General features: G+C 37.6%; 1 protein-coding gene across 1 annotated transcript in view; it reads right to left on the bottom strand.

The window, feature by feature from the left end:
• TEX11 (testis expressed 11) overlaps positions 1–26,614 on the bottom strand; it is a 242,760-nt gene that overhangs the window by 109,528 nt on the left and 106,618 nt on the right. The window contains exons 12-14 of the mRNA XM_015104932.4: positions 22,691–22,772; positions 19,559–19,637; positions 2,552–2,703 (exon numbers count right to left, since the gene is read on the bottom strand). Coding sequence (XP_014960418.1) covers positions 2,552–2,703; positions 19,559–19,637; positions 22,691–22,772 — 313 coding nt within the window. The remainder of the gene's footprint in view (positions 1–2,551; positions 2,704–19,558; positions 19,638–22,690; positions 22,773–26,614) is intronic.

The following is a 26,614-nucleotide window of genomic DNA, read 5'->3' on the forward strand; positions in this document are numbered from 1 at the left end:
TACTTTAAATTGTAACATGTCTGATTGTTTCTGGTCTAGACATTTACAGGGTTCAAATACATTAACACACTAAAGTAAAGTTTAATCTATAGTAGAATTCTATACCCCTTCCAATTCCACCTCTTTGTCACAATCAATTTCCACAAAAGTCTTAATTAGAAAACAGAATCTCTCAGCAAAAGACACACAGATGTATAGAACAGTCTTTTGGACTCTGTGGGAGAGGGCGAGGGTGGGATGATTTGGGAGAATGGCATTGAAAAAACATTTATATTATCATATGTGAAACGAATCGCCAGTCCAGGTTCAATGTATCAGATAGGGTGCTCGGAGCTGGTGCACTGGGATGACCCAGAGGGATGGGACAGGGAGGGAGGGGGTGTTCAGGATGGGGAACCCATGTATACCTATGGCAGATTCATGTCAATGTATGGCAAAACCACTACAATATTGTAAAGTAATTAGCCTCCAATTAAAATAAATAATTTTATATTAAAACAAAACAAAACAAAACAGAGTCTCTGACCCCTCAACCCAGTGAGCAGACAAAGTTTGTTCCACGACTTAGTCAAAAATAGTCACATGAAAGTAAAAAGCCCTGTAAAGTATGTACTTAAAATATTATAATACGTTGAAAGTATAACTGTATAAGTAGATACCATAATACAACTTTGGCTAACTGTAATCATGGAAAATTAGTTATTCTAGATAATAAAGTTTTCTAGTTACCTGGCAGTTTACTTTCATCAAACAAAATATTTTTAAGAAGTGTAAATCACTTAAGGTTTTTAATTTTTCTAAAAATCATGTTCTAAGAATTATGTTTTTCTTTTTAAAATAAATATATATATTTTTTAATGAATCATGTTTTAAAAGAAAGACAGACAGACAGAAAAATGCCCAGGAAATGAACCAGTAAGAAAGTCCATTTTACCATCTGGATCTCTGTTACAATAAAAGAAACCAACATGAAATACTTTCATCTCAGCCAGATCCTCCCAGAGTGGCTCCTCCAGCCTTCAATGGTGGGAAGCTATTATCCATGAATATATCTAGTCTTCTTTTTTTAAAAAAATTATTTATTTTTAATTAAACATACTTTCTAGTTTATGAAGCATAATTTAACTATTTTTAGAGTATTCAAGGTCAACAATAACAGCTATTGTATTTTATTATACTGTTAGTATACCATAATGATGACTTCAGTGACTATTATATAGTAAGAAAATGGAAACCCACTCCAGTATTCTCGCCTGGAAAATCCCATGGATGGAAGAGCCTGGTAGGCTACAGTCCATGGGGTCACAAAAAGTCAGACACGACTGAGCAACTTCACATATTATTATACTTTTAAAAGTATTTAAAATGTTTTTATGCAATTTATAAGGTTTTTCCCTCCCTTGTAATCAGGATATCTTTATATTTCCTTGGAGGTCCTTTCTCCCTTTATAATATACTACCATTAAAATGCTGAGGGTTGGAAAATCATATAACCAAGCTTATCAACACTGGGTCTAAAAACAACTGGATTCACAGTGAGGATACGGAGGAAAGGTGTCATCAGTAAAATACAATTCATAGAATCTAGAGTTCAAAAGACTCAGAGATTATCTAGTCAAGAGATTTCCTTTAAAAAACAATGCCTTTGTTTTTATAAAACATGATTCATACTTATAAAATTCAAGCAATCTGGTAAACAACAAAAGAGCAACAAATCACCAAAACTTCCACCATTCAGAATAAATCCCAGTATTAACATTAGTGACTATTGTTCCAGTAATATCTCTATATGTATAGACTTGAAAGAACAGATTAGGGTAAGAATTTTCTAAGAAAGAGTTCACACTATCTGTGTTCTTCAGAGTATAAGGTTCTACAGAGAGATGGGGGATTAATGGAATGATGAGATTTGGCTCTACGTCTTTGCTTTAACTACAACAACTCTAATTTGTTTTATTGGGGGCAGGTTCACATAAGATTGCATCACAAAAGGATGCTATTGCTGCTGAAAAGAAATAAAAAATTAGGAATGTGGTTCACAACCTTCATTATATAGTTGGAAAAAACAAAGATCCAAAGATATTACTGACTTGCCTGAAGGTACACAAACTAATCTGAGATCAAACTGAAACATGAAATTAGGCTTCTAACCTCACAATTGGTGGCTCAGACGGTAAAGCGTCTGCCTGCAATGCGGGAGACCCAGGTTCGATTCCTGGGTCAGGAAGATCCCCTGGAGAAGGAAATGGCAATGCACTCCAGCACTCTTGCCTGGAAAATCTCATGGACGGAGGAGTCTGATAGGCTACAGTCTATGGGGTCGCAAAGAGTCGGATACGACTGAGCGACTTCACTTCACCCTGGTTTACCACATAGGTGTAATCTGGTTAGGTGAATTGTTATAATTAAAGGATATTAGGGAGGAAAAATAGTAAGCGAGAAAAAGAAAAAAAATCTGTTGATCTGAGGATTTTCCTACTGTTCTGATATCCATCTCTGAAGGACATGCATATGAACACTTTTCTAAAACATCTGCAAAAATCCTACTGACCTATAATGATTTCTTCAACCTTCTCCTTTGCAAACATTTCTTCCTTCCTTTGTAAAAGCATGTCAATGTGGAGCAGTTGAGCTTTACTAGTGTCTTCTGATGACTGAAAATGTTCACAGATAATCTTCAGGAAATAAAACCCAATAGATCCTCTGTTTAAGAAAACACAATTTTAAGTGGTATGAATAAAATAACTTTTTTAAATTAACAAGCCTAAAATTTGTTTAAGCATGACCCAAACAGGCAAGATAAAACTATATCTAAGCTTAAGTAATACCATTAAATATCTCAACAAAACTATTTGTCAATAACAGATAATTTAATTAACTTCCTGTTTAATTTATCAAGCCACAAGCATTTTCTTCTTATAAATATATACAGTCAGATAATCCTCTCTTTACTAATATTTAATTTATTCTTTTTCTCCAAAACTGATGCCAATTTATACATACTGGAACATGAGATATATGAAGTGAAGATACATGAACAGACATTAGAAATTTACTAGTCCCTGTCCCTTGTCATGAGAACTTTTCTGATCTACTCTAGAATCAACTTTCAAATATACCAGTATGTTACATTCTCAATATTCATTTATTTTATAACTGGAACTTTGTACCTTTTGACTATCTTCTCAAGTCATTATGCTGTACAGCTTAAACTTACATGGTGCTGAATGTCAATTATATCTTAATAAAACTGAAAGAATAAAAAGAAATGTGCCAATTCCCTCAGTCAACAACTCCTTTAAAAATTACGCTTCATTACACAAATAATGTAACAGTAGATAATGACTATGTTAAATGCAAAGAGTTCATGGATTGGAAGACTTAGGATTGTTAAGATGGTAACACACCCAAAGTGATCTACAGATGTAATGCAATCCCTGTGAACATCCCAAAGATATTTTTTGCAGAAATGGAAAACTCCATCCTAAACTCATACAGAATATCAAGGCACCCAAAAGAGCCAAAACAATCCTGAAACAGAAGAACAAAGCTGATGGACACATACTTCATGATTTCAAATTTTACTAGAAAGATACAGTAATCAAAATAGTGTGGTAACGGCATAAAGATACATATACACCAATGGAATAAAATAAGAGTTTCGAAAGAAATTCTCACATATGTGGTCACATGATTTTCAACAAGGGTGCCAAGACCATTCCATGAGGGAAAAAAAATCATTTTTTCAATAAACAGTGCTGGGACAATTGGATATCCATAAGCAAAAAAATGAAATTCTTTCTTTTCATTCTTTGATGAAATCACCTTACATCATATAAAAAAACGAACTCAAAATGGATCAAAGACCTAAACAGAACTAAAATATAAAAGTTATAGAAGAAAATATAGGGGAAAATCTTTATAACATTGGATTTGACAATGATTTCTTTGATATGCACTAAAAACACAAATAACAAAATTAAAAACAGATAAAATGGACTATGTCAAAATTTTTTTAATTTTGTGAATCAAAGAATACAATCAAAAGGGTGAAAAGGCAACCTATGGGAGAAAATATTTGCAAAATATACATCTGATACACAGTTAATATCCAGATATATAAACTCAACAAAAAAACCCAACTGACTTAAAAATGGGCAAAGAGGTTGATTAGACATTTTCCGAAAGAAGGATTTCCCCGGTGGCTCAGTTGGTAAAGAGTCTGCCTGCAATGTGGGAGACCTGGATTCAATCCCTGGGTCGGGAAGATCCCCTAGAGAAGGAAATGGCAACCCACTCCAGTATTCTTGCCTGGAGAATTCCATGGACAGAGGAGCGTGGTGGGCTACAGTTCATGGGGTCACAAAGAGTCAGACATGACTGAGTGACTAATTTTCACTTTCAAAACAATAAAAAATCAATTGACTTTTAAAATGGGCAAAGATGATATGGGGTGGGAGGTGGGAGCGGGGTTCATGATTGGGAACTCATGTACACCCGTGGCGGATTTATGTCAATGTATGGCAAAAGCAATACAGTACTGTAAAGTAAAATAAAGTAAAAATAAAAATTAAAAAAAAAATAAAATGGGCAAAGAGGTTGAATAGACATTTTTCCCAAAAAAGATATACAAATGGCAAAAATCACATGAAAAATACTCAATATTACTAACCCATTAGTGAAATGCAATAAAAACCACAATGATGCCACCTCATACCCATTAAAATAGCTACTGTCAAAAAAACAAAAAACAAAAAAATGTTGGCCAGAATGTGGAAAACTTGTGCACTATTGGTGAGACTGTAAAACTGTATAGCTGCTATGCAAACCAGTATGGTGATTCCTCCAAAAAATTAAAAATAATTTCCATATAATCTACTGGTTTTACTTTGTATAAACCCAAATAAACCAAAAATAAAGTCTCAAAGAAATATTTTTACACCCAAGGGTATAGCAGTATTGTCCACAATAGCCAACAGGTGGAAGTATTACAAGTCTCCATCAGTGGATGAATGAATAAACAAAACGCAGCACATAACACAGAGGAATATTATTTAGCCTTTGAAGAGCAGGAAATTCTGACACATGCTACAACACTGATGAAACTTGAGGATACTATGCTAAGTGAAATACAATAATAGGAAAAGCACAAATAGTGTATAATTTCACTAATATGAGGTTCCTACAGTAGTCAAATTCATAGACAGACAGTAGAATGGTGTATGCCACAGACAGGGAAAGTGGAGAACAGAGACTTGTTACTGAATGGGTACAAAGCTGCAATTCTGCAAGATGAAAAGAGCTCAGGAGTTTTCTTAATGTACTTTAAACACTATGAATGTTCAATGTAACACACTTAACAATTTATGTGTACTTAACACTGATGAATTGTATACTTAAAAATAGTTAAGATGGTATGTTTTATGTTTTATATATTTTACCACAAAAAATTTTAAATTCCTTTAAAATATTAATTCAACAACTGAAATAAAATGGGTTTTGAACTTTCTCAAAACCTTTTTTTCTGCATGTATTGAGAATATCATATGGGATTTATCTTTCAATTTGTTACTCTGGTGTATCATATTAATTTACTTGCATATATCAAAAAATCCATACATCCCTGGGATAAATCACACTTGATCACAGTGTATGAGCCTTTCTATGTGTTTTTGTATGTAGTTTGACAGTATTTTGTTGATGGTTTTTGTGTTTATCTTCATCAGCAATATTGGCCTATAATTTTCTTTCTTGAGGATATCTTTGTCTGGTTTTGATATCAGGGTGATGGTAGCCTTGCATAGCATAAGCTTGGGAGTGCTCCTTTCTCTGCAATTTTTGGAAGAATTTCAGATGGGTAGGTATTAACAACCTATCTGAAGGGAATGGCACCCACTTCAACATTTTTGCCTTGAGAACCCGGTGAACATTATGAAAAGGCAAAGGGACAGGACACTGAAAGAGGAACTCCCCAGGTCCGTAGGTGCCCAATATGCCACTGGAGATCAGTGGAGACATAACTCCAGAAAGAATGAAGGGATGGAGTTAAAGCAAAAACAACACCCAGTTGTGGATGAGACTGGTGATGGAAGCAAAGTCCAATGCTGTAAAGAGCAATATTGCATAGTAAACTGGACAAACAGGAGATGGCAACAGTGAACATTGACATTCTAGGAATCAGCGAACTACAAGGGACTGGAATGGATGAATTTAACTCAGATGACTGTGGGCAAGAATCCCTTTGAAGAAATGGAGTAGCCATGATAGTCAACAAGAGTCCAAAATGCAGTACTTGGATGTAATCTAAAAAACGACAAGATAATCTCTGTTCATTTCCAAGACAAACCATTCAGTATCACGGTAATGCAAGTCTATGCCCCAACCAGTAACGCTGAAGAAGTGGAAGTTGAATGGTTCTATGAAGACCTACAAGACCTTCTAGAACTAACATACAAAAATATCTCCTTTTCATTACAGGTCAGCAAAAACAAGACCTGGAGCTGACTGTGGCTCAGATCATGAGCTCCTTATTGCCAAATTGGAGAAAGTAGGGAAAACCACTAGACCATGCAGGTATGACCTAAATCAAATCCCTTATTATTATACAGTGGAAGTGATAAAAAGATTTAAGGGACTAGATCTGATAGACAGTACCTGATGAACTATGGATGGAGGTTTGTGACACTGTACAGAGGCAGGGATCAAGGCCATCCCCATGGAAAAAAAATGCAAAAAAGCAAAATGGCTGTCTGAGGCAGCCTTACAAATAGCTGTGAAAAGAAGAGAAGTGAAAAACAAAGAAGAAAAAGAAGGATATTCCCATTTGAATGCATAGTTCCAAAGAACAGCAAGGAGAGATAAGAAAGGCTTCCTCAGCGATGAATGCAAAGAAATAGAGGAAAACAATAGAATGGGAAAGACCAGAGATCTCTTCAAGAAAATTAGAGATGCCAAGGGAATATTTCATGCAAAGATGGGCTCGATAAAGGACAGAAATGGTACGGACCTAACATGAGCAGGAGATATTAAGAAGAGGTGGCAAGAATACACAGAAGAACTGTACAAAAAAGACCTTCACGACCAAGATAATCACAATGGTGTGATCACTCACCTAGAGCCAGACATCCTGGAATGTGAAGTCAAGTGGGCTTTAGAAAGCATCACTACGAACAAAGCTAGTGGAAGTGATAGAATACCAGTGGAGCTATTTCAAATCCTAAAAGATGATGCTGTGAAAGTGCTGCGCTCAATATGCCAGCAAATTTGGAAAACTCAGCAGTGGCCACAGGACTGGAAAAGGTCCGTTTTCATTCCAATCCCAAAGAAAGGCAATGCCAAAGAATGCTCAAACTACCACACAATTGCACTCATCTCACATGCTAGTAAAGTAATGCTCAAAATTCTCCAAGCCAGGCTTCAGCAATACGTGAACCGTGAACTTCCTGATGTTTAAGCTGGATTTAGAAAAGGCAGAGGAACCAAAGATCAAATTGCCAACATCCGCTGGATCATCAAAAAAGTGAGAGAGTTCCAGAAAAACATCTATTTCTGCTTTATTGACTACGCCAAAGCCTTTGATTGTGTGGATCACAATAAACTGTGGAAAATTCTGAAAGAGATGGGAATAGCAGACCACCTGACCTGCCTCTTGAGAAACCTATATGCAGCTCAGGAAGGAACAGTTAGAACTGGACATGAGGAGGTGGTCCTAAGCCTAAGATGGTGGAGGAATAGGAGGAATTCATCAACAGAACATTTGAAAGCTGAGTAAATTCCACAAAAGAACTTCAGAATGCCCGCATAGGACATCAGGCACCCAGAAAAGCAGCCCATTGTCTTTGAAAGGAGGTAGGAAAAAATATAAAAGACAAAAAGAGAGACAAAAGAGGTAGGGAGCTCTTCCGTCCTGGGAAGGGAGTCTTAAAAAAGAGAGGTTTCCAAACGTCAGGAAACATTCTCATTGCCGAGTTTGTGGCGAGCCCTGGAACCACAGAGGGCAACATAACTGGGGGGAAAAATAAATAAATAATTAAAACCCACAGATTACCAGCCCAACGGTAACTCCCGGAGCCGTGAAGCAGCACAGACGCCTGCATCCGCCACTAGCAAGAGGGGGCTGGGCAGGGAGGCACAGGCTACATTGCTTAGAGTAAGGACCAGGCCTGAATGCCCCGAGGGCAATCTGAGGGATCTAACTTGGGTGAGCAAACCAGACTGCAGGATAGCTACCATGCAAAAAGCCCTAACCTAAGACACCGTCAGGCTCGCTCACAGAACAAAGGACTGAGCAGAGCTAGCTGGCTGCAGACCATCCCCCTCTGGTGACAGGCAGCCAGAGCCAGAAGGGGGCAATTGCAGCCCCAGAGAGGAATTATCTACCAAACTGCAAGCAGGATTTGTTGCTAACTAAGACTTCTTGGGATTCTGGACGGTCAATATCCGCCTGAGAAGATGCGCCGGTTGTACACCCAGAAAACCAAGCGGCAGGGATGGGGGAGGCGGTAAGAAGCAGTGACCGCGCTCGTCAAACACCTCATCACCTGAGCTGCTCGGACTTGGAAAGGGCACAAAATGCAGGCTCAACTGAGTCTGCGCCTCTGAGGACTACTCGAGTACCTGGTCCTGAGCAGCTTAGACCTGGGAGGTGCATACAACCCAGGGCCGGCCTCAGACAGTTCCCAGCAGAGCAACCTAGAGCCTAAGCAGTGTAGACAGGGAAAGCACACACGCCGTGACTGGGGGCAAACCCAGTGTGGCTGAGACACTGCGAGCACAGGACAGTGTTATTTGTTTGCAGTGTTCCTCCTTCCCCACAGTACGACTGAACAAGTGAGCCTAAAAAAGTGTCTAAAAAACAAGAGCCTAAAAAACAACAAATAACACACAAGGGGATTCCCATAAGGATAACAGCTGATCTTTCAATAGAAACTCTTCAGGCCAGGAGGGAATGGCAGGGCACACTTAAAGTGATGAAAGAAAATAACCTATAGCCCAGATTACTGTGCCCAGCAAAGATCTCATTCAAATATGAAGGAGAAATCAAAAGCTTTACAGACAAGCAAAAGCTGAGAGAATTCAGCACCACCAAACCAGCTCTCCAACAAATGCAAAAGGATTTTCTCTAGACAAGAAACACAAAAAGGGTGTATAAACTCGAACCCAAAACAATAAAGTAAATGGCAACGGGATCATACTTATCAATAATTACCTTAAACGTAAATGGGTTGAATGCCCCGACCAAAAGAAAGACTGGCTGAATGGATACAAAAACAAGACCCTTCTATATGCTGCTTACAAGAGACCCACCTCAAAACAAGGGACACATACATACTGAAAGTGAAGGGCTTGAAAAAGATATTCCATGCAAATAGAGACCAAAAGAAAGCAGGAGTAGCAGTACTCATATCAGATAAAATAGGCTTTAAAACAAAGGCTGTGAAAAGAGATAAAGAAGAACACTACATAATGATCAAAGGATCAATCCAAGAAGAAGATATAACAATTATAAATATATATGCACCCAACATAAGAGCACCGCAATATGTAAGGCAAATGCTACAAGTATGAAAGGGGAAATTAACAATAACACAATAATAGTGGGAGACTTTAATACCCCACTCACATCTATGGATAGATCAACTAAACAGAAAATTAACAAGGAAACACAAACTTTAAATGATACAATAGACCAGTTAGACCTAATTGATATGTATAGGACATTTCACCCCAAAACAATGAATTTCAACTTTTTCTCACGGGCACATGGACCCTTCTCCAGGACAGACCACATTCTGGGCCATAAATCTAGCCTTGGTAAATTAAAAAAAACTGAAGTCATTCCAAGCACCTTTTCTGACCACAATGCATTAAGATTAGATCTCAATTACAGGAGGAAAACTATTAAAAATTCCAACATATGGAGGCTGAACAATACGCTGCTGAATAACCAACAAATCACAGAAGAAATCAAAAAGAAATCAAAATATGCATAGAAATGAATGAAAATGAAAACGCAACAACCCAAAACCTGTGGGACACTGTAAAAGCAGTGCTAAGGGGAAGGTTCATAGCAATACAGGCATACCTCAAGAAACAAGAAAATGTCAAATAAATAACCTAACTCTATACTTACAGGAACTAGAAAAGGAAGAAATGAAGAACCCCAGGGTTAGTAGAAGGAAAGAAATCTTAAAAATTTGGGCAGAAATAAGTGCAAAAGAAACAAAAGAGACCATAGCAACAATCAACAAAGCCAAAAGCTGGTTCTTTGAGAGGATAAATAAAATTGACAAACCATTAGCCAGACTCATCAAGAAACAAAGGGAGAAAAATCAATCAATAAAACTTGAAACGAAAATGGAGAGATCACAACAGACAACACAGAAATACAAAGGATCATAAGAGACTACTATCAGCAATTATATGCCAATAAAATGGACAACTTGGAAGAAATGGACAAATTCTTAGAAAAGTACAATTTTCCAAAACTGAACCAGGAAGAAACAGAAAATCTTAACAGAACCATCACAAGCACAGAAAATGAAACTGTAATCAGAAATCTTCCAGCAAACAAAAGCTCAGATCCAGACGGCTTCATAGCTGAATTCTACCAAAAATTTAGAGAAGAGCTAACACCTATCCTTATTGAAACTCTTCCAGGAAATTGCAGAGGAAGGTAACCTTCCAAACTCATTCTATGAGGCCACCATCACCCTAATACCAAAACCTGACAAAGATGCCACAAAAAAAGAAAACTACAGGCCAATATCACTGATGAACATAGATGCAAAAATCCTTAACAAAATTCTAGCAATCAGAATCCAACAACACATTAAAAAGATCATATATCATGACCAAGTGGGCGTTATCCCAGGATGCAAGGATTCTTCAATATCTGCAAATCAATCTATGTAATACATCACATTAACAAATTGAAAAATAAAAGCCATATGATTATCTCAATAGATAGCAGAGAAAGCCTTTGACAAAATTCAACATCCATTCATGATAAAAAAAACTCTCCAGAAAGCAGGAACATAAGCAGAAAGATCTTCATGACCCGGATAATCATGATGGTGTGATCACTCACCTAGAGCCAGACATCCTGGAATGTGAAGTCAAGTGGGCCTTAGAAAGCATCACTACGAACAAAGCTAGTGGAGGTGATAGAATTCCAGTTGAGCTACTTCAAATCCTGGAGGATGATGCTGTGAAAGTGCTGCGCTCAATATGCCAGCAAATTTGGAAAACTCAGCAGTGGCCACAGGACTGGAAAAGGTCAGTTTTCATTCCAATCCCAAAGAAAGGCAATGTCAAAGAATGCTCAAACTACTGCACAATTGCACTCATCTCACATGCTAGTAAAGTAATGCTCAAAATTCTCCAAGCCAGGCTTCAGCAATACGTGAACCATGAACTTCCAGATGTTCAAGCTGGTTTTAGAAAAGGCAGCGGAACCAGAGATCAAATTGCCAACATCTGCTGGGTCATGGAAAAAGGAAGAGAGTTCCAGAAAAACATCTATTTCTGCTTTACTGACTATGCCAAAGCCTTTGACTGTGTGGATCACAATAAACTGTGGAAAATTCTGAAAAAGATGGGAATAGCAGACCACCTGACCTGCCTCTTGAGAAACCTATATGCGGGTCAGGAAGCAACAGTTAGAACTGGACATGGAACAACAGACTGGTTTCAAATAGGAAAAGGAGTACGTCAAGGCTGTATATTGTCACCCTGCTTATTTAACTTACATGCATAGTACATCATGAGAAATGCTGGGCTGGAAGAAGCACAAGCTGGAATCAAGATTTCGAGGAGAAATATCAATAACCTCAGATATGCAGATGACACCACCCTTATGGCAGAAAGTGAAGAGGAACTAAAAAACCTCTTGATGAAAGTGAAAGAGCAGAGTCGATAAGTTGGCTTAAAGCTCAACATTCAGAAAATAAAGATCATGGCATCTGGTCCCATCATTTCATGGAAAATAGTTGGGGAAACAGTGTCAGACTTTAGTTTTTTGGGCTCCAAAATCACTGCAGATGGTGGCTGCAGCCATGAAATTAAAAGACGCTTGTTCTTGGAAGGAAAGTTATGACCAACCTAGAGAGCATATTCAAAAGCAGAGACATTACTTTGTCAACAAAGGTCTGTCTAGTCAAGGCTATGGTTTCTCCTGCGGTCATGTATGGATGTGAGAGTTGGACTGTGAAGAAAGCTGAGTGCCGAAGAATTGATGCTTTTGAACTGTGGTGTTGGAGAAGACTCTTGAGAGTCCCTTGGACTCCAAGGAGATCCAACCAGTCCATTCTAAAGGAGATCAGTCTTGGGTGTTCATTCAAAGGACTGATGCTAAAGCTGAAACTCCAATACTTTGGCCACCTCATGCGAAGAGTTGACTCATTGGAAAAGACCCTGATGCTGGGAGGGATTGGGGGCAGGAGAAGGGGACGACAGAGGATGAGATGGCTCGATGGCATCACTGACTCGATGGACCTGAGTTTGGGTGAACTCCGGGAGTTGGTGATGGACAGGGAGGCCTGGCGTGCTGCGATTCATGGGGTTGCAAAGAGTCGGACACGACTGAGCAACTGAACTGAACTGAACTGATGGGACCAGATGCTGCAGCCTCTCTGAACTGCTAATCATATTCTGAATACATCCTTATTCCTCCCTTCCATCTTCCTAGTCCTCTCCAACCTTCAAAGCCTAGCTTAAATCTCACTTTCAAAGAAATCTTTCTGATGTTTCCAGTACACAATGGTCTAGGCCTCTTCTGAATTCCTATACTAATTTGTCAATTATTCTCCTTTTCCATGTGCTGTCTTGTGTTGTTATCTTTACAAATATCTTTACAGTAAGACTTGTAAGTTCCCTGAAAGAAGCCCCTATGTGTTCCATATATTGTCCTTTACATAGACGATGCTAAATTGGACTAAATTTTAGCACCTTGTGCTCACATTTTTGATCACTTTAATCTTCCTTTCAGTCATTACTACTTACTCACCTATGAAAATCTTACCCATTTCTAAGTCGCTATCCCCTTCATTAAGCATTCTGTGACCAATGGACCCCACAGTGAGCTTTTACTCCTTCTTCTACAGTCATATAGGATTCATATAAATCACCTATACTATGCATTTCTCAAATTCTACATTTTACTATCAGCTGACTGATCAAGCATACACATGCTTAGCTTATTGTAGTGGACAGTAAATTCATTGGAGGAATGTTTGCTTCTTGTATTTCTTTTTATCTCCAACCAGACCCCTGACAACATGTTGCACTAGACACAATTTTTGTTGATAAAATGAACTGCAATGCAACCAATGTGCTAAGGAAAATCAAACTCTTGTCTCCGAAAAACAATCAACCTTAAAAAATCCTTTCTATTCCTTTTACCATCTCAAACATCCTAAAACCAATCCCTACCCCAGGGGGAAATTAAAAAAAAAAAACTACAAATGATCTATCCAAACAAAATATACTGAAAAGTCAAGAAGTGAGTATATATTCTGTGCCACCTTCACTTCCTCAAGACTGGAACTACGATTTCTAATGAACTCATTAAGAATTTTTATTAAAACAAAAATTCTAATTCATGCCTTACCAAAGTATGTTATATGAGTGTCTCACCAGAAACAAGAGAGAAGAAGAAAGATCTTTGGTAACAGTCTTAACAACAGTCCTCAGTTTTGATGGTAGCTATTATATGGGAAAAACCATGTGGCATGATTAAATAAAATCGCAGAGGTAGTTGATGACTGCTTTTACCTCTTAGTGTCTAATGATAATCCTTTAGACCTATCCCAGGAAGGAATTAGTATTGAGAGTGTGAGGCCTTAATATTAGAAATCTGCCTCTTTTTTTATGTTTTTAGGAAATTATCTCACTCATCTCAGCTAGCATGCCATTTCTGCAACCCACTCAAGTACTTATTATTACATATTAAAGGAATGAAGTTCATCTACATATCATTAAAAAATTTTGCTGTATTCCTAAGTATGATTTTATTATATCTTAGAGCCAAATATTTTTTGGAGGTAAGTCTTTTTTTTTGACCATGCCGCACAACTCATTAGGATACTAAGCTTAGATATGATCTTTTTTCTTTAAAATTTTCATTATAGTTATGGTCCATTTGTAGATCTTAGTTCCCCAACCAGGGACTGAACCCAGGCCCTCAGCAGTGAAAGCATGGAGTCCTAACCACTGGATAGCCTGGGAATTTCCTGGAGGTAAGTCATTTTTATTTTTATAATGTAAACCTATGGAAAAATAGTATTTATTATATCCAATTTTATATCAATAGAACTCTTCAGGAACTCTTTTAGTGTGAAGAAATGAGAGAGCTCAAACATTTTATTGTAATATTCAACAGTGAGTTCAAAAACTATTATGTTAATAAAAAAAAATCAAGCCTTCTTTAAGAAAAAGGCTGGGAACAAAGCTGAAGGAAAGAAAAAAGCTAAAAACAGATTGTTAGGATAGTAAGTTAAATATGATCTTTTTTCTTTAAAATTTTCATTATACTCATGGTAAATTTCAGAGTAAAAATATTGATAAAAATTCTGAAAAGAAATTAAAAAGCAATGTGAGAAGACAGTAGTAATAGTAACTAATAAAAGAGTTCCATGAAAGAGTTTAGGGCTTCCCTGGTGGCTCAGACGGTAAAGTGTCTGCCTGCAATGCAGGAGACCCGGGTTTGATTCCTGGGTAGGGAAAATCCCTTGGAGAAGGAAATGGCAATCCACTCCAGCACTCTTGCCTGGAAAATCCCATGGACAGAGGAGCCTGATAGGCTACAGTCTATGGGGTCGCAAAGAGTTAGACATGACTGAGCGATTTCACTTTCACTTTAGGACCCTTAGATCAAATGAATTTGTATTATAAGAGACTAAGACATTTGTAGATGAGACTCATAAAAGTCTTTAAGAAATTATGGAAACCGGAGGGGTGATGATAACTAGAGACAGGAAAAATTGTGATCCCCCCCCCCCCACGCCACAAAGTTGGCAATAAATAAACTCCCAAACCTGGCCAAAGTATGGTTCACAGATCTACAATATCAGCATCATCAGGAAGCTTGTTAGAAATGCAAATCTTAGTCCCCATCCCAGACCTTTTAAATTAAAATCTCTATTTTAACAAGATCTTCAGTTGATCATATATATATATATTATAAAGTTTGAGATTAACATAAACCAGCAAGGAGTGGTGAGAAAAAGGCATGCCAAATTAATCTTATCTTTAGACAAGTTTACTTAAATGATAAAGTCAGAGAGTAAACAGACACAAGCAAATAGTTTCTGGGAAACTATTCACAATAACAAAATGTCAAACTAACTGCTTTTCTAGAACTCAAAGCATGTGTTCTTCCTTTATACAGCACCATGTATGATCAGGATCTCATAAACAAATAACCTGGAGTTGTCTGCACTGTGACTCCTAAAGAAGCTTGACTACAAAAGGTAAAAAAAAAAAAAAATTTATATCACTTGAAACATGATATTTTCATTCATTCATCATAGTACTCAAAATTTTGTCATCAGAAGACTACATTAGCTTTCTTAATAGCAGAACTGCATTCACTTTCTAACAGTTAACATTCTGCACCTTTAGCTTTTATCACTAAAAGAAACTTCTCTACGTAACATGTATTTTTGCTTTTGCTATACAATTATTAAAATAATTATCCATTATATAATGCAACTTTTTATATGGTCTATAGATGCAATTATATAATATACATGAGTGAAATAGACCACACGTTAAAAAAATGGCCAGATATGTAACCAAACTTTATTAACTGAATTATTGTGCAAGCATACTAACAGCTTCCCTGGTGGCTCAGATGGTAAAGAATCTGCCTGCAATGCGAGAGACCTGGGTTGGGAAGACCCCTGGAGGAGGGCATGGCAACCCACTCCAGTATTCTTGCCTGGAGAATCCCCATGGACAGAGGAGTCCATGGGGTTGCAGAGTCGGACATGACTGAGTGACTAAGTACACACATACTAACATAGTACAAACATGTAAAAAAATACAAGCTATATTTTAAATTTGAAATCTAAAAAATACTTAATTTGTCAAATTTTCTTCTTGAAATTGATTATTTTTTTGATTGCAAATAGAAAACAAATTCTTCTTCCTACACTAATATGTCAATGTCCACATATACTGATAGGGAATAAGTAGCTACCTAAATGGAAATTTGGATAATGTTATCAATAAGAAAGTGGACTGAATGAGTAATAACTGACCAAAAGCAGTAGATGTCCACTACATCTGATATTCCAAATTTGTCTAATAAGAATTTAGTATCACACTATACTACAGTTTAATTTGTAGTTCTTTAGTAACTTTAGTAATATTAATTGAGAAAGGCAAAATAAACAATGTTTTCCATTATTACAATGTTAAGAATCAGAAAACACATTCTTAAGAATTCAATCTTTAAATCTAAAATTGAGTATGTAGTTCATAAAATCAATTCCATCTCGGCAAATCAATTTCAGCATAGAAAAGAGAGTAAGATTAGTCCCTGCCAAATGAGTTTCCCAAAGAAATGACTTCACTAAGAACATGTGAATTAAAATTTACATTCACCTGGGGCTTCCCAGGTGGTCCAGTGGTTAAGAATCTGCCTTGCAACGAAGCGGACACTGGTTCATTTTCTTGTCTGGGAAGATCCCATTTACCACAGGACAACTAAGCCTAGGTGCTACAACTGCTGAACCTGTGCTCTGGAGCCTGAGAGCCACAACTACTGAGCCCATGTCCAGCATGGTAACAACTGAAGACCCATGTCCTATAGCTCATACTCCGCAAAAAGAGAAGCCACTGCAATGTGATGCCCATGCACCACAACTAGAAGAGCAGCCACCATTCTCCTCCACTAGAGAAAGTCCATGCACAGCAACAAAGACCCAGCACGGACCAAAAAAAAAAAAAAACAATTAAAACTGTATATTCATGTAATTACTTACTTCAGATGCACAAGTTGGATTTAGAAAAGGCAGAGGAACCAGAGATCAAATTGCCAATATCCGTTGGATCACAGAAAAAGCAAGAGAATTTCAGAGAAAACATCTGCTTCACTGACTATGTTAAAGCCTTTGACTATGTGGATCACAACAAACTGTGGAAAATTCTTTAAGAGATGGGAATACCAGACCACCTCACCTGTCTCCTGAGAAGCCTGTATGCAGGATAAGAAGCAACAGTTAGGATTGGACATGGAACCAAGGACTGGTTCAAAACTGGGAAAGAAGTATGTCAAGGCTGTATACTGTCACCCTACTTATTTAACTTATATACAGAGTAAGTACACCATGAGAAGTGCCAGGCCGGATAACTCACAAGCTAGAATCAAAACTGCCAGGAGAAGCATCAAAAACCTCATATATGCAGATGACACCACCCTTATGGCAGAAAGCAAAGAGCCTCTTGAAAAAAGTGAAAAAGGAGAATGAAAAAGCTGGCTTAAAACTCAACATTCAACAAACTAAGATCATGGCATCTGGTACCATCACTTCATGGCAAATAGATGGGAAAACAATGGAAATAGGAAGAGATTTTATTTCCTTGGGCTCCAAAATCACTGCAGATGGTGACTGCAGCCATGAAATGAAAGGATGCTTGCTCCTTGCAAGAAAAGCTACAATAAGCCTAGAGAGCATATTAAAAAGCAGAGACATTACTTTGCTGACAAAGGTCCATATAGTTAAAGCTATGGTTTTTCCAGTAGTCATGTAGGGATGTGAGAGTTGGACCATAAAGGCTGAGCGCCAAAAAACTGATGCTTTCAAACTCTGGTGCTGGAGAAGACTCTTGAGAGTCCCTTGGACAGCAAGATAAAACCAGTCGATCCTAAAAGTAATCAACCCTGAATATTCATTGGAAGGACTGATGCTGAAGCTGAAGCTCCAATCCTTTGGTCACCTGATGCAAAGAGCCTATTCACTGGAAAAGACCCAGATGCTGGAAAAGATTGAGAGCAAGAGGAGAAGGGGGTGACAGAGGATGAGATGGTTGGATGGCATCACCAACTCAATGGACATGAGTTTGAGCAAACTCTGGGAGATAGTGAAGGACAGGAATGCCTGGCATGCTGCATGCAGTTCATGGGGTCACAGAGTCAGACATGACTTAGCAACTAAACAACAATATTCCATGATATAAGTATACTACATTTTGCTTTTCATTAGTTCATAGATATTTTGGTTATTTCCATATTTGATTATTAAAAATAATGCTTCTAGAAACATTCATATACCTGTGTTTATATGGATGTGTTTCCTGTTTAACTCAGGATTGGAACGGCAGGGTCATATGGTAACTCTCTATTTAATTTATTCAGGAACTGACAGACAGTTTCTAAAGTAGCTGTACCATTTTACCAGCAGTGTATGAGGATTACAATTTTTTCACATCCTTGTCAATTTCTGTTATTATCTATCTTTTTCATTACAGCCATTCTAGTAGTATGAAGCAGTTTCTCATTGTGGTTTTAATTTGCATTCTCCTGATTGCTAACCATGTTCAGCACCTTTTCAAGTGCTTATTTCCCAATAATTTTGATGAATACCAAAGCTTGAAAACCACTAAAGAGGTCTACAGGTACTTTAAGGTCCCTTCTGACATTAATAATCCCATGATAGAGCCAGAGGGGTGTATCATCTGCAGAACTACACTCACACAGCCTTCCAGTTCAACATGACACTGACCTGCAAGTTAACCTAGTCATCAACTCTGGTTTTACAAAACCCTATTTTAAAATGAAACTTTTTTCATTTATTTTTTTAAATTTTAATATATATTTTAAAATTGACTTGACTACTTGTTTATTCCTTGACTACTCCTTGGAAGGAAAGTTATGACCAACCTAGACAACATATTAAAAAGCAGAGACATTACTTTGCCAGCAAAGGTTCATCTAGTCAAGGCTATGGTTTTTCCAGTAGTCAAGTATGGATGTGAGAGTTGGACTAGAAAGCTGAGTGCTGAAGAATTGATGCTTTGAACTGTGGTGTTGGAGAAGACTCTTTAGAGTCCCTTGGACTCCAAGGAGATCCAACCAGTCCATTCTAAACGAGATCAGTCCTGGGTGTTCACTGGAAGGACTGATGTTGAAGCTGAAACTCCAATATTTTGGCTACCTGATACGAAGAGCTGACTCATTGGAAAAGACCCTGATGTTGGGAAAGATTGAAGGCAGGAGGAGAAGGGGACAACAGAGGATGAGATGGTTAGATGGCATCACTGACTCAATGGACATGAGTTTGGGTAAACTCCGGGAGCTGGTGATAGACAGGGTGGCCTGGTGTGCTGTGGTTCATGGGGTCGCAAAGAGTCATACAGGACTGAGCGACTGAACTGAACTTATTGTTTAAATCAGTAAGCAAGCAGTTCCATCTTCTAATTTGACTAGCACAATGCCAAATATTGTGCTTTGTGAATATGGATATAGATAGATACAGATATAATTCAACTTATGTTAATGGAAACCTTAGAAAACTGTTAGTCTTTAAAGAAAAGAAAATCAATTCTTCTATACCTTTCATGATCCACCAGTAGTTTAACAATATTCAGACAGAAGTTCAGAGACATGCCAAAATGTAGAATTTCCATAAGAGCTAACAAAAAGAAAAAATGAAATAATCACATCAGTTTCATTTTTGAGGAAGCTTAGCTATTTTCAATAATTTTTCCTGTGTTAAAAATCTAATTTCTAAATGTTTTCCATATATCATGTATTGCCTAACAATTTATCAAAGCCTTTTTATATGCCAGTAATATCCAACGCTACAGAGAATGCAGTGAAGCAGGAAAAGTAACCTTTTGAAAAGCAATTAGAGTATATGCTAAAAACCCAGTGATTAAGAGCATGGGATATGAAGTCAGTCAGACAGATCCATATTTGAAACCACTTGCCACTCTTATGGCCATTGTCAATTTAGTTAGTTTTTCTGGACTTTAGTTTTGCCATCTGTAAAGTGGGGAACAAATCACCAATCTCTCAGGGTTGTTGAGAGACTGACGTGAGATAATACATGTAAATTACATAGCAAAAGAGCTAGCACTTAGTAAGTAATCAATAAATGACAGCTGCTATTATGATTCTCTTTATTTCAGAAATTGTACTTCTGAAAAGTCACCTGAAATAAATGTGGGGAAATGTAACAAACAAAGATATTATTAATAAAAGCAACGCAGATTATAATGACAATAAAAATGATGCATACTGAGTTTCCACTATACGATAGTGACAAATTACTATGCAACCATTAAAACTGTTGAGTATAAAACTGTTTTCCATTTAAAAAATGAATATGCACCAATATGAACTATAAGATTAGTAAAAAAATTGAAAAACAAACGCTGTCTATAAATTCTGTAAAAGAGCAAATTAAGATAGAAAAACACTGAAAATAAACCATCAAATTTCTAAAAGCGATTGTGTTTAGATTATTTATTCAACAAATAGCTAACAAGCGTATTCTCTGTGCCAGGGAGCTGTGCTGGGAATCCATCAGTAGGCAAAACACACAAAAATCTCTGCTGCCACGGAGCTGATATTCCAGTGCATGGTGGACAATAAGTATTTTTAGTATATTCCAAAAACTTCTTCAATGTGTATGTACTACTTTTTCATAATAAAAAACATTACATATTTTTAAAATGTCTACTTTCTCTACTATAAAAAATACTGGTGAAGTTCCAATGATAGTAGTTAGGTTGATTCTTAAAACTACTTTCATTAGCAAACAAATGAACATATAAAAATGCAAGTTTCATATATACCAATACTTTCAATATAACAAAATGAAAGATAATTGCATTATTTTAAACTATACAAAACTTAAATTCATGGAAGTTTCCTAGTTTATAATCTGATGTTGCAACTTCATTACTCTATCATGAGTATCTAGACCAAGTTAAGTAAAAACAGTCTAGAAATAAGAATAATTTCATTTAAAATGGTTTCTTTTCTACATTTTGATTTAAAAATATTTAATACGAATTAACCTCAAACTAGGTAACTCCAATAATCTCTCTGATCTTCCTACACTATATTACTTTGAATAAGACTATTCCTCTAATTGCTTAGTTGGTTTGTTTATTCCCATATTGTAAAATAAGAATGAAGTTGTCTTTCTGGCTCTGAAGAGATTTCAGCCTGTGCATATCTGAGCTGATACTATTACAGAGATGCAGAATCCTCTGTGTATTTCGGATCCTGAGATCTCCTGATGATTGGCTAATATTCTAGAAATCACAGAAAGTTTCAGTACTACTAAATAGGCACTAAATCTACAGCAACTTCCAAATCTGATTACAGTCCTACTTATTATAAATTGCTATTATTTACTGGATAATCAGTTATTATACTAACATATAATTTTATATACCAAAAATAATACAGCTCTATGATATTTTATACAGTAAAAAATAAAGCATGTACACATTAAAAATTTTAAATTAGTTTTATGACTAAACATAATTGAAATACTGTTAAGAGGTCAGTGTGCATAGATACTTTGCCTCACTTAATTCCTCTATATAGTAGTAATAACAGTTAATAGTAGTAATCATAATAACTAAGTGATAGGTAATATTTATTGCACACTAACTATGTACCAAGCATGGAACTAAATGCTTTACATACTTTTTTCATAGAATTCTCAAAACAACACAATGAGATACACATTAATATTATATATTTTTTAAAGCCAAAGAAACTGAAGCACAAAAAATTTAAGTGACTTGACAAATGACTCAGAGCTGCATATCAGTTTATGCTGACATATGCACATTCTAGTTCCTTGAGAATTTCGAAAAACAAACAGCAATGTTTATACAGGCAACTGGGCTTCCTTGATAGCTCAGTTGGTAAAGAATCCACCCACAATGACTCTTTGCGACCTCATGGACTGTAGCCTAGCAGGCTCCTCTGTCCATGGGATTTTCCAGGCAATAGTACTGGAGTGGATTGCCATTTCCTTCGCCAGGGGATCTTCCCAACCCAGGGATCAAACCCGGGTTTCCCACATTGTAGACAGACGCTTTACCATCTGATCCACCAGGGAAGTCACAATGTAGGACACCCCAGTTCAATTCCTGGGTCAGGAAGATCTGCTGGAGAAGGGATAGGCTACCCACTCCAGTATTCTTGGGCTTCCCTGTGGCTCAGTTGGTAAAGAATCCACCTGAAATGCGGGAGACCTGGGATCAATTCCTGGGTTGGAAAGATCCCCTGGAGAAGGGAAAGGCTACCCACTCCAGTATTCTGGCCTAGAGAATCCCTATAGTCCATGGGGTCGCAAATAGTTGGACACAACTGAGCGACTTTCACATTCACTTCACAGACAAGGAATTATAAAAGGCACAGCATTGCAAAGGCTTTTTCTATCAATAGGTATCTTTTTTCATGATGGGTAGCTGCAATTTTCTGCTAGACTAAACGAAAACTGATAGCTTTTACTTAGCTCTTTTTTTCTTTACTACTTGCTAAATTTGCTACTGTGTTCTCTTCCTTCTCCTTTGCTTCCTGACAATCTTATGTACTCAGTTTCTTTCTCAGTCACCATCAAATTATACCTATGCTAGTATAACACAAAATATCTTACAGTCAACAAATTGGTATTAATATTTCTATATACTTTTCACACACAGATATGTTACTTACTTTGAAAAAGTTCTTGATTAGCCATTTCATTCTTCAAGAGGATTTTCACCTTTAAGAAAAGCCCAACTGGATGTAACTCTTCCTATTTTAAACAAAGAAATCACAATGATATTAACTGTAGAATGTAAAAGACAATTTTCAAGTAATTGCCTATTTCACTAAACCACATCAAGATGACTGATGATCAAAGGAAATCAAAATTATAAAAGATCAAATCATAATATCCAGTCTATCCATGAGGCTATTTTCTGATATTTTATTCAATCTAAATGGAACAGTACCTGGAAAAGAACATGTAAACACATCTATTGAGTGGCAAGCATTTAATGGCAAGGTCAATATTTAAACTATGAGATATAAGACCATATTCTTATCTTGGTAAGCAAAACCTTACACATCAATCAGATCTGCTTTCTTTCGAAATCTTAATAACTAAAGTCCTTTGCAAATAATGGTTGAATGAAATAAACATACTGTCTTTCCTATAGGATATGCCTGTCACATTTACTATTAATAACAATATACTCAGAATGGTTTTTCCAAGTCCTTGCTACTTGGACTTAGTTCTACTTCTGCCAGACAGTGAACATTTTGAAACAGCTGTCTACGATTAAAAGTGCAGGCTAGGCTCACAGAACAGAATTTTTCCTTCACAACATTAATCAACCTCTACGTGGACACTGTATTGATTAGTTCCATGCTTTGTAAATTTATGTGTGAGATGCCTGAGGAATGGAAAGTTAGGGAAAGCAACCACAGGTATTATAACCATTTGCAAATAATGATGATATCAATACAAGAATAAACTAAGAATGCATTATAATTTCTTACATTACCATCTTTCCTAATGGGCATATTTGAATATGTCTTGAGCTCAAAACATGTTTTATATACTAGCAATGAACAATCCAAAAGTGAAGGTAAGAAAATAATTCCATTTATAATGGCAACAAAAGAGAATAAAATACATAGGGATCAATTTTAAAAATAAGGGCAAGATTTCTACACTGAAACTTATAAAACATTATTGTAAGAAAATGAAGAAGACCTAAATAAATGAAAACACATCTCATATTCTTGGATTGGAAAACTTATAATTGTTTAGATAGAAGTAATCTCCCAATTGATCTATGAATTCAATGCAATCAAATTCCCAGCTGGCATCTTTGTAGAAATTGATAGGCTGATTCCCAAATTCATATGAAAGTACCAGGAATGTCAAAACAACCTGGAAACAGAACAAAGGATGATGACTCATACTTGCAGTTCCAAAAAGGTATACCACTTTACCTTCAGCGATCAGTGCAAAGATATAGAGGAAAACAACAGAATGGGAAAGACTAGAGATCTTTTCAAGAAACTTAGAGATAAGAAGGGAACATTTCATGCAAAGATGGGCTTGATAAAGGACAGATGGTATGGACCTAACAGAAGGAGAAGATGTTAAGAAGAGGTGTCAAGAATACATGGAAGAAAAAAAAAAAAAAAAAGAATACATGGAAGAATTGTACAAAAAAGATCTCCACAACCAAGATAATCACGATGGTGTGATCACTCGCCTAGAGCCAGACATCCTGGAATGTGAAGTCAAGTGGGCCTTAGAAAGCATCACTATGAACAAAGTTAGTGGAGGTGATGGAATTCCAGTTGAGCTATTTCAAATCCTGGAAGATGATGCTGTGAAAGTGCTGCACTCAATATGCCAGCACATTTGGAAAACTCAGCAGTGGCCACAGGACTGGAAAAGGTCCGTTTTCATTCCAAGCCCAAAGAAAGGCAATGCCAAAGAATGCTCAAACTACCACACAATTGCACTCATCTCACACACTAGTAAAGTAATGCTCAAAATTCTCCAAGCCAGGCTTTAGCAATACGTGAACTGTGAACTTCCAGATGTCCAAGCTGGTTTTAGAAAAGGCAGAGGAACCAAACATCAAACTGCCAACATCCGCTGGATCATCAAAAAAGTGAGAAAGTTCCAGAAAAACATCTATTTCTGCTTTATTGACTATGCCAAAGCCTTGACTGTGGATCACAATAAACTGGAAAATTCTGAAAGAGATGGGAATAGCAGACCACCTGACCTGCCTCTTGAGAAACCTATATGCGGGTCAGGAAGCAACAGTTAGAACTGGACATGGAACAACAGACTGGTTCCACATAGGAAAAGGAGTACGTCAAGGCTGTATATTGTCACCCTGCTTATTTAACTTACATGCAGAGTACATCATGAGAAACGCTGGGCTGGAAGAAGCACAAGCTGGAATGAAGATTGCCGGGAGAAATACCAATAACCTCAGATATGCAGATGATACCACTTTTTTGGCAGAAAGTGAAGAGGAACTAAAAAGCCTCTTGATGAAAGTGAAAGAGGAGAGTGAAAAAGTTGGCTTAAAGCTCAACATTCAGAAAACGAAGATCATGGTATCTGGTCCCATCACTTCATGGGAAACAGATGGGGAAACAGTGGAAACTATCAGATTTTATCTTTTGGGGCTCCAAAATCACTGCAGATGTTGACTGTAGCCATGAAATTAAAAGATGCTTACTCCTTGGAAGGAAAGTTATGACCAACCTAGATAGCATATTCAAAAGCAGAGACATTACTTTGTCAACAAAGGTGCGTCTAGTCAAGGCTATGGTTTTTCCTGTGGTCGTGTATGGATGTGAGAGTTGGACTGTGAAGAAAGCTGAGCGCCGAAGAATTGATGCTTTTGAACTGTGGTGTTGGAGAAGACTCTTGAGAGTCCCTTGGACTGCAAGGAGATCCAACCAGCCCATTCTAAAGGAGATCAGTCCTGGGTGTTCTCTGGAAAGAATGATGCTAAAGCTGAAACTCCGGTACTTTGGCCACCTCATGTGAAGAGTTGACTCATTGGAAAAGACTCTGATGCTGGGAGGGATTGGTGGCAGGAGGAAAAGGGGACAACAGAGGATGAGATGGCTGGATGGCATCACCAACTCGAAGGACATGAGTCTGAGTGAACTCCGGGAGCTGGTGATGGACAGGGAGGCCATTCATGGGGGTGTTGCGATTCATGGGGTCGCAAAGAGTCGGACACGACTGAGCGACTGAACTGAACTGACTGATATCACTTTACACTGACATCAGTTGTGGATAAGAATTTCCAGTGTTCCACATCCTTGTTAACACTTGGAATTACTGGACTTCTAAGTTTTTGCCCACCTAGTGGGTATTATAACCACTTTAAGGTGTTCCTCTTATCCTCCAAGCACCTTACTGTAAGGCTTTCATAACATTCAGCTTCTATAAAACTAAATGCTCCTTTTTCTACACTCTCTCTTTAAGGAATCTTACACATTTTCCAGACTTCAAATACAGATAAAAGTGAAAGAAAGCGAACGTGGAGTCACTCAGTCGTGTCCAACTCTTTGCAACCCCGTGGACTGTAGCCCTCCAGGCTCCTCCATCCATGGGATTCTCCAGGCAAGAATACTGGAGTGGGTTGCCATTTCCTTCTCCAGGGGATCTTCCCAACCCAGGGATCGAACCCAGGTCTCCCGCATTGCAGGCAGACGCTTTAACCTCTGAGCCACCAGGGAAGCTCCTTAGGTTTAAAAAAAAAAAAATCTGCTGCAAGACCTTTCTTTGGGTAAGAGCTACGCTGTGCTGTGCTTAGTTGCTCAGTCGTGTCTGACTCTTTGCGACCCCATGGAGTGTAGCCTGCCAGGCTCCTCTGTCCACGGGGATTCTCTAGGCAAGAATACTGGAGTGGGTTACCATGCCCTCCTCCAGGGGATCTTCCCAACCTAGGGTCTGAATCCAGGTTGCCCACATTGCAGGCCAATTCTATATCATGTGAGCCACCAGGGAATCAGAGGAATACTGGAGTGGGTAGCCTATCCATTCTCCAGGGGAACTTCCCAACCCAGGAATTGAACTGGGGTCGCCTACATTGCAAG

Source organism: Ovis aries, chromosome X, assembly GCF_016772045.2.
Source record: "Ovis aries strain OAR_USU_Benz2616 breed Rambouillet chromosome X, ARS-UI_Ramb_v3.0, whole genome shotgun sequence".
Lineage (NCBI taxonomy): Eukaryota > Metazoa > Chordata > Mammalia > Artiodactyla > Bovidae > Ovis > Ovis aries.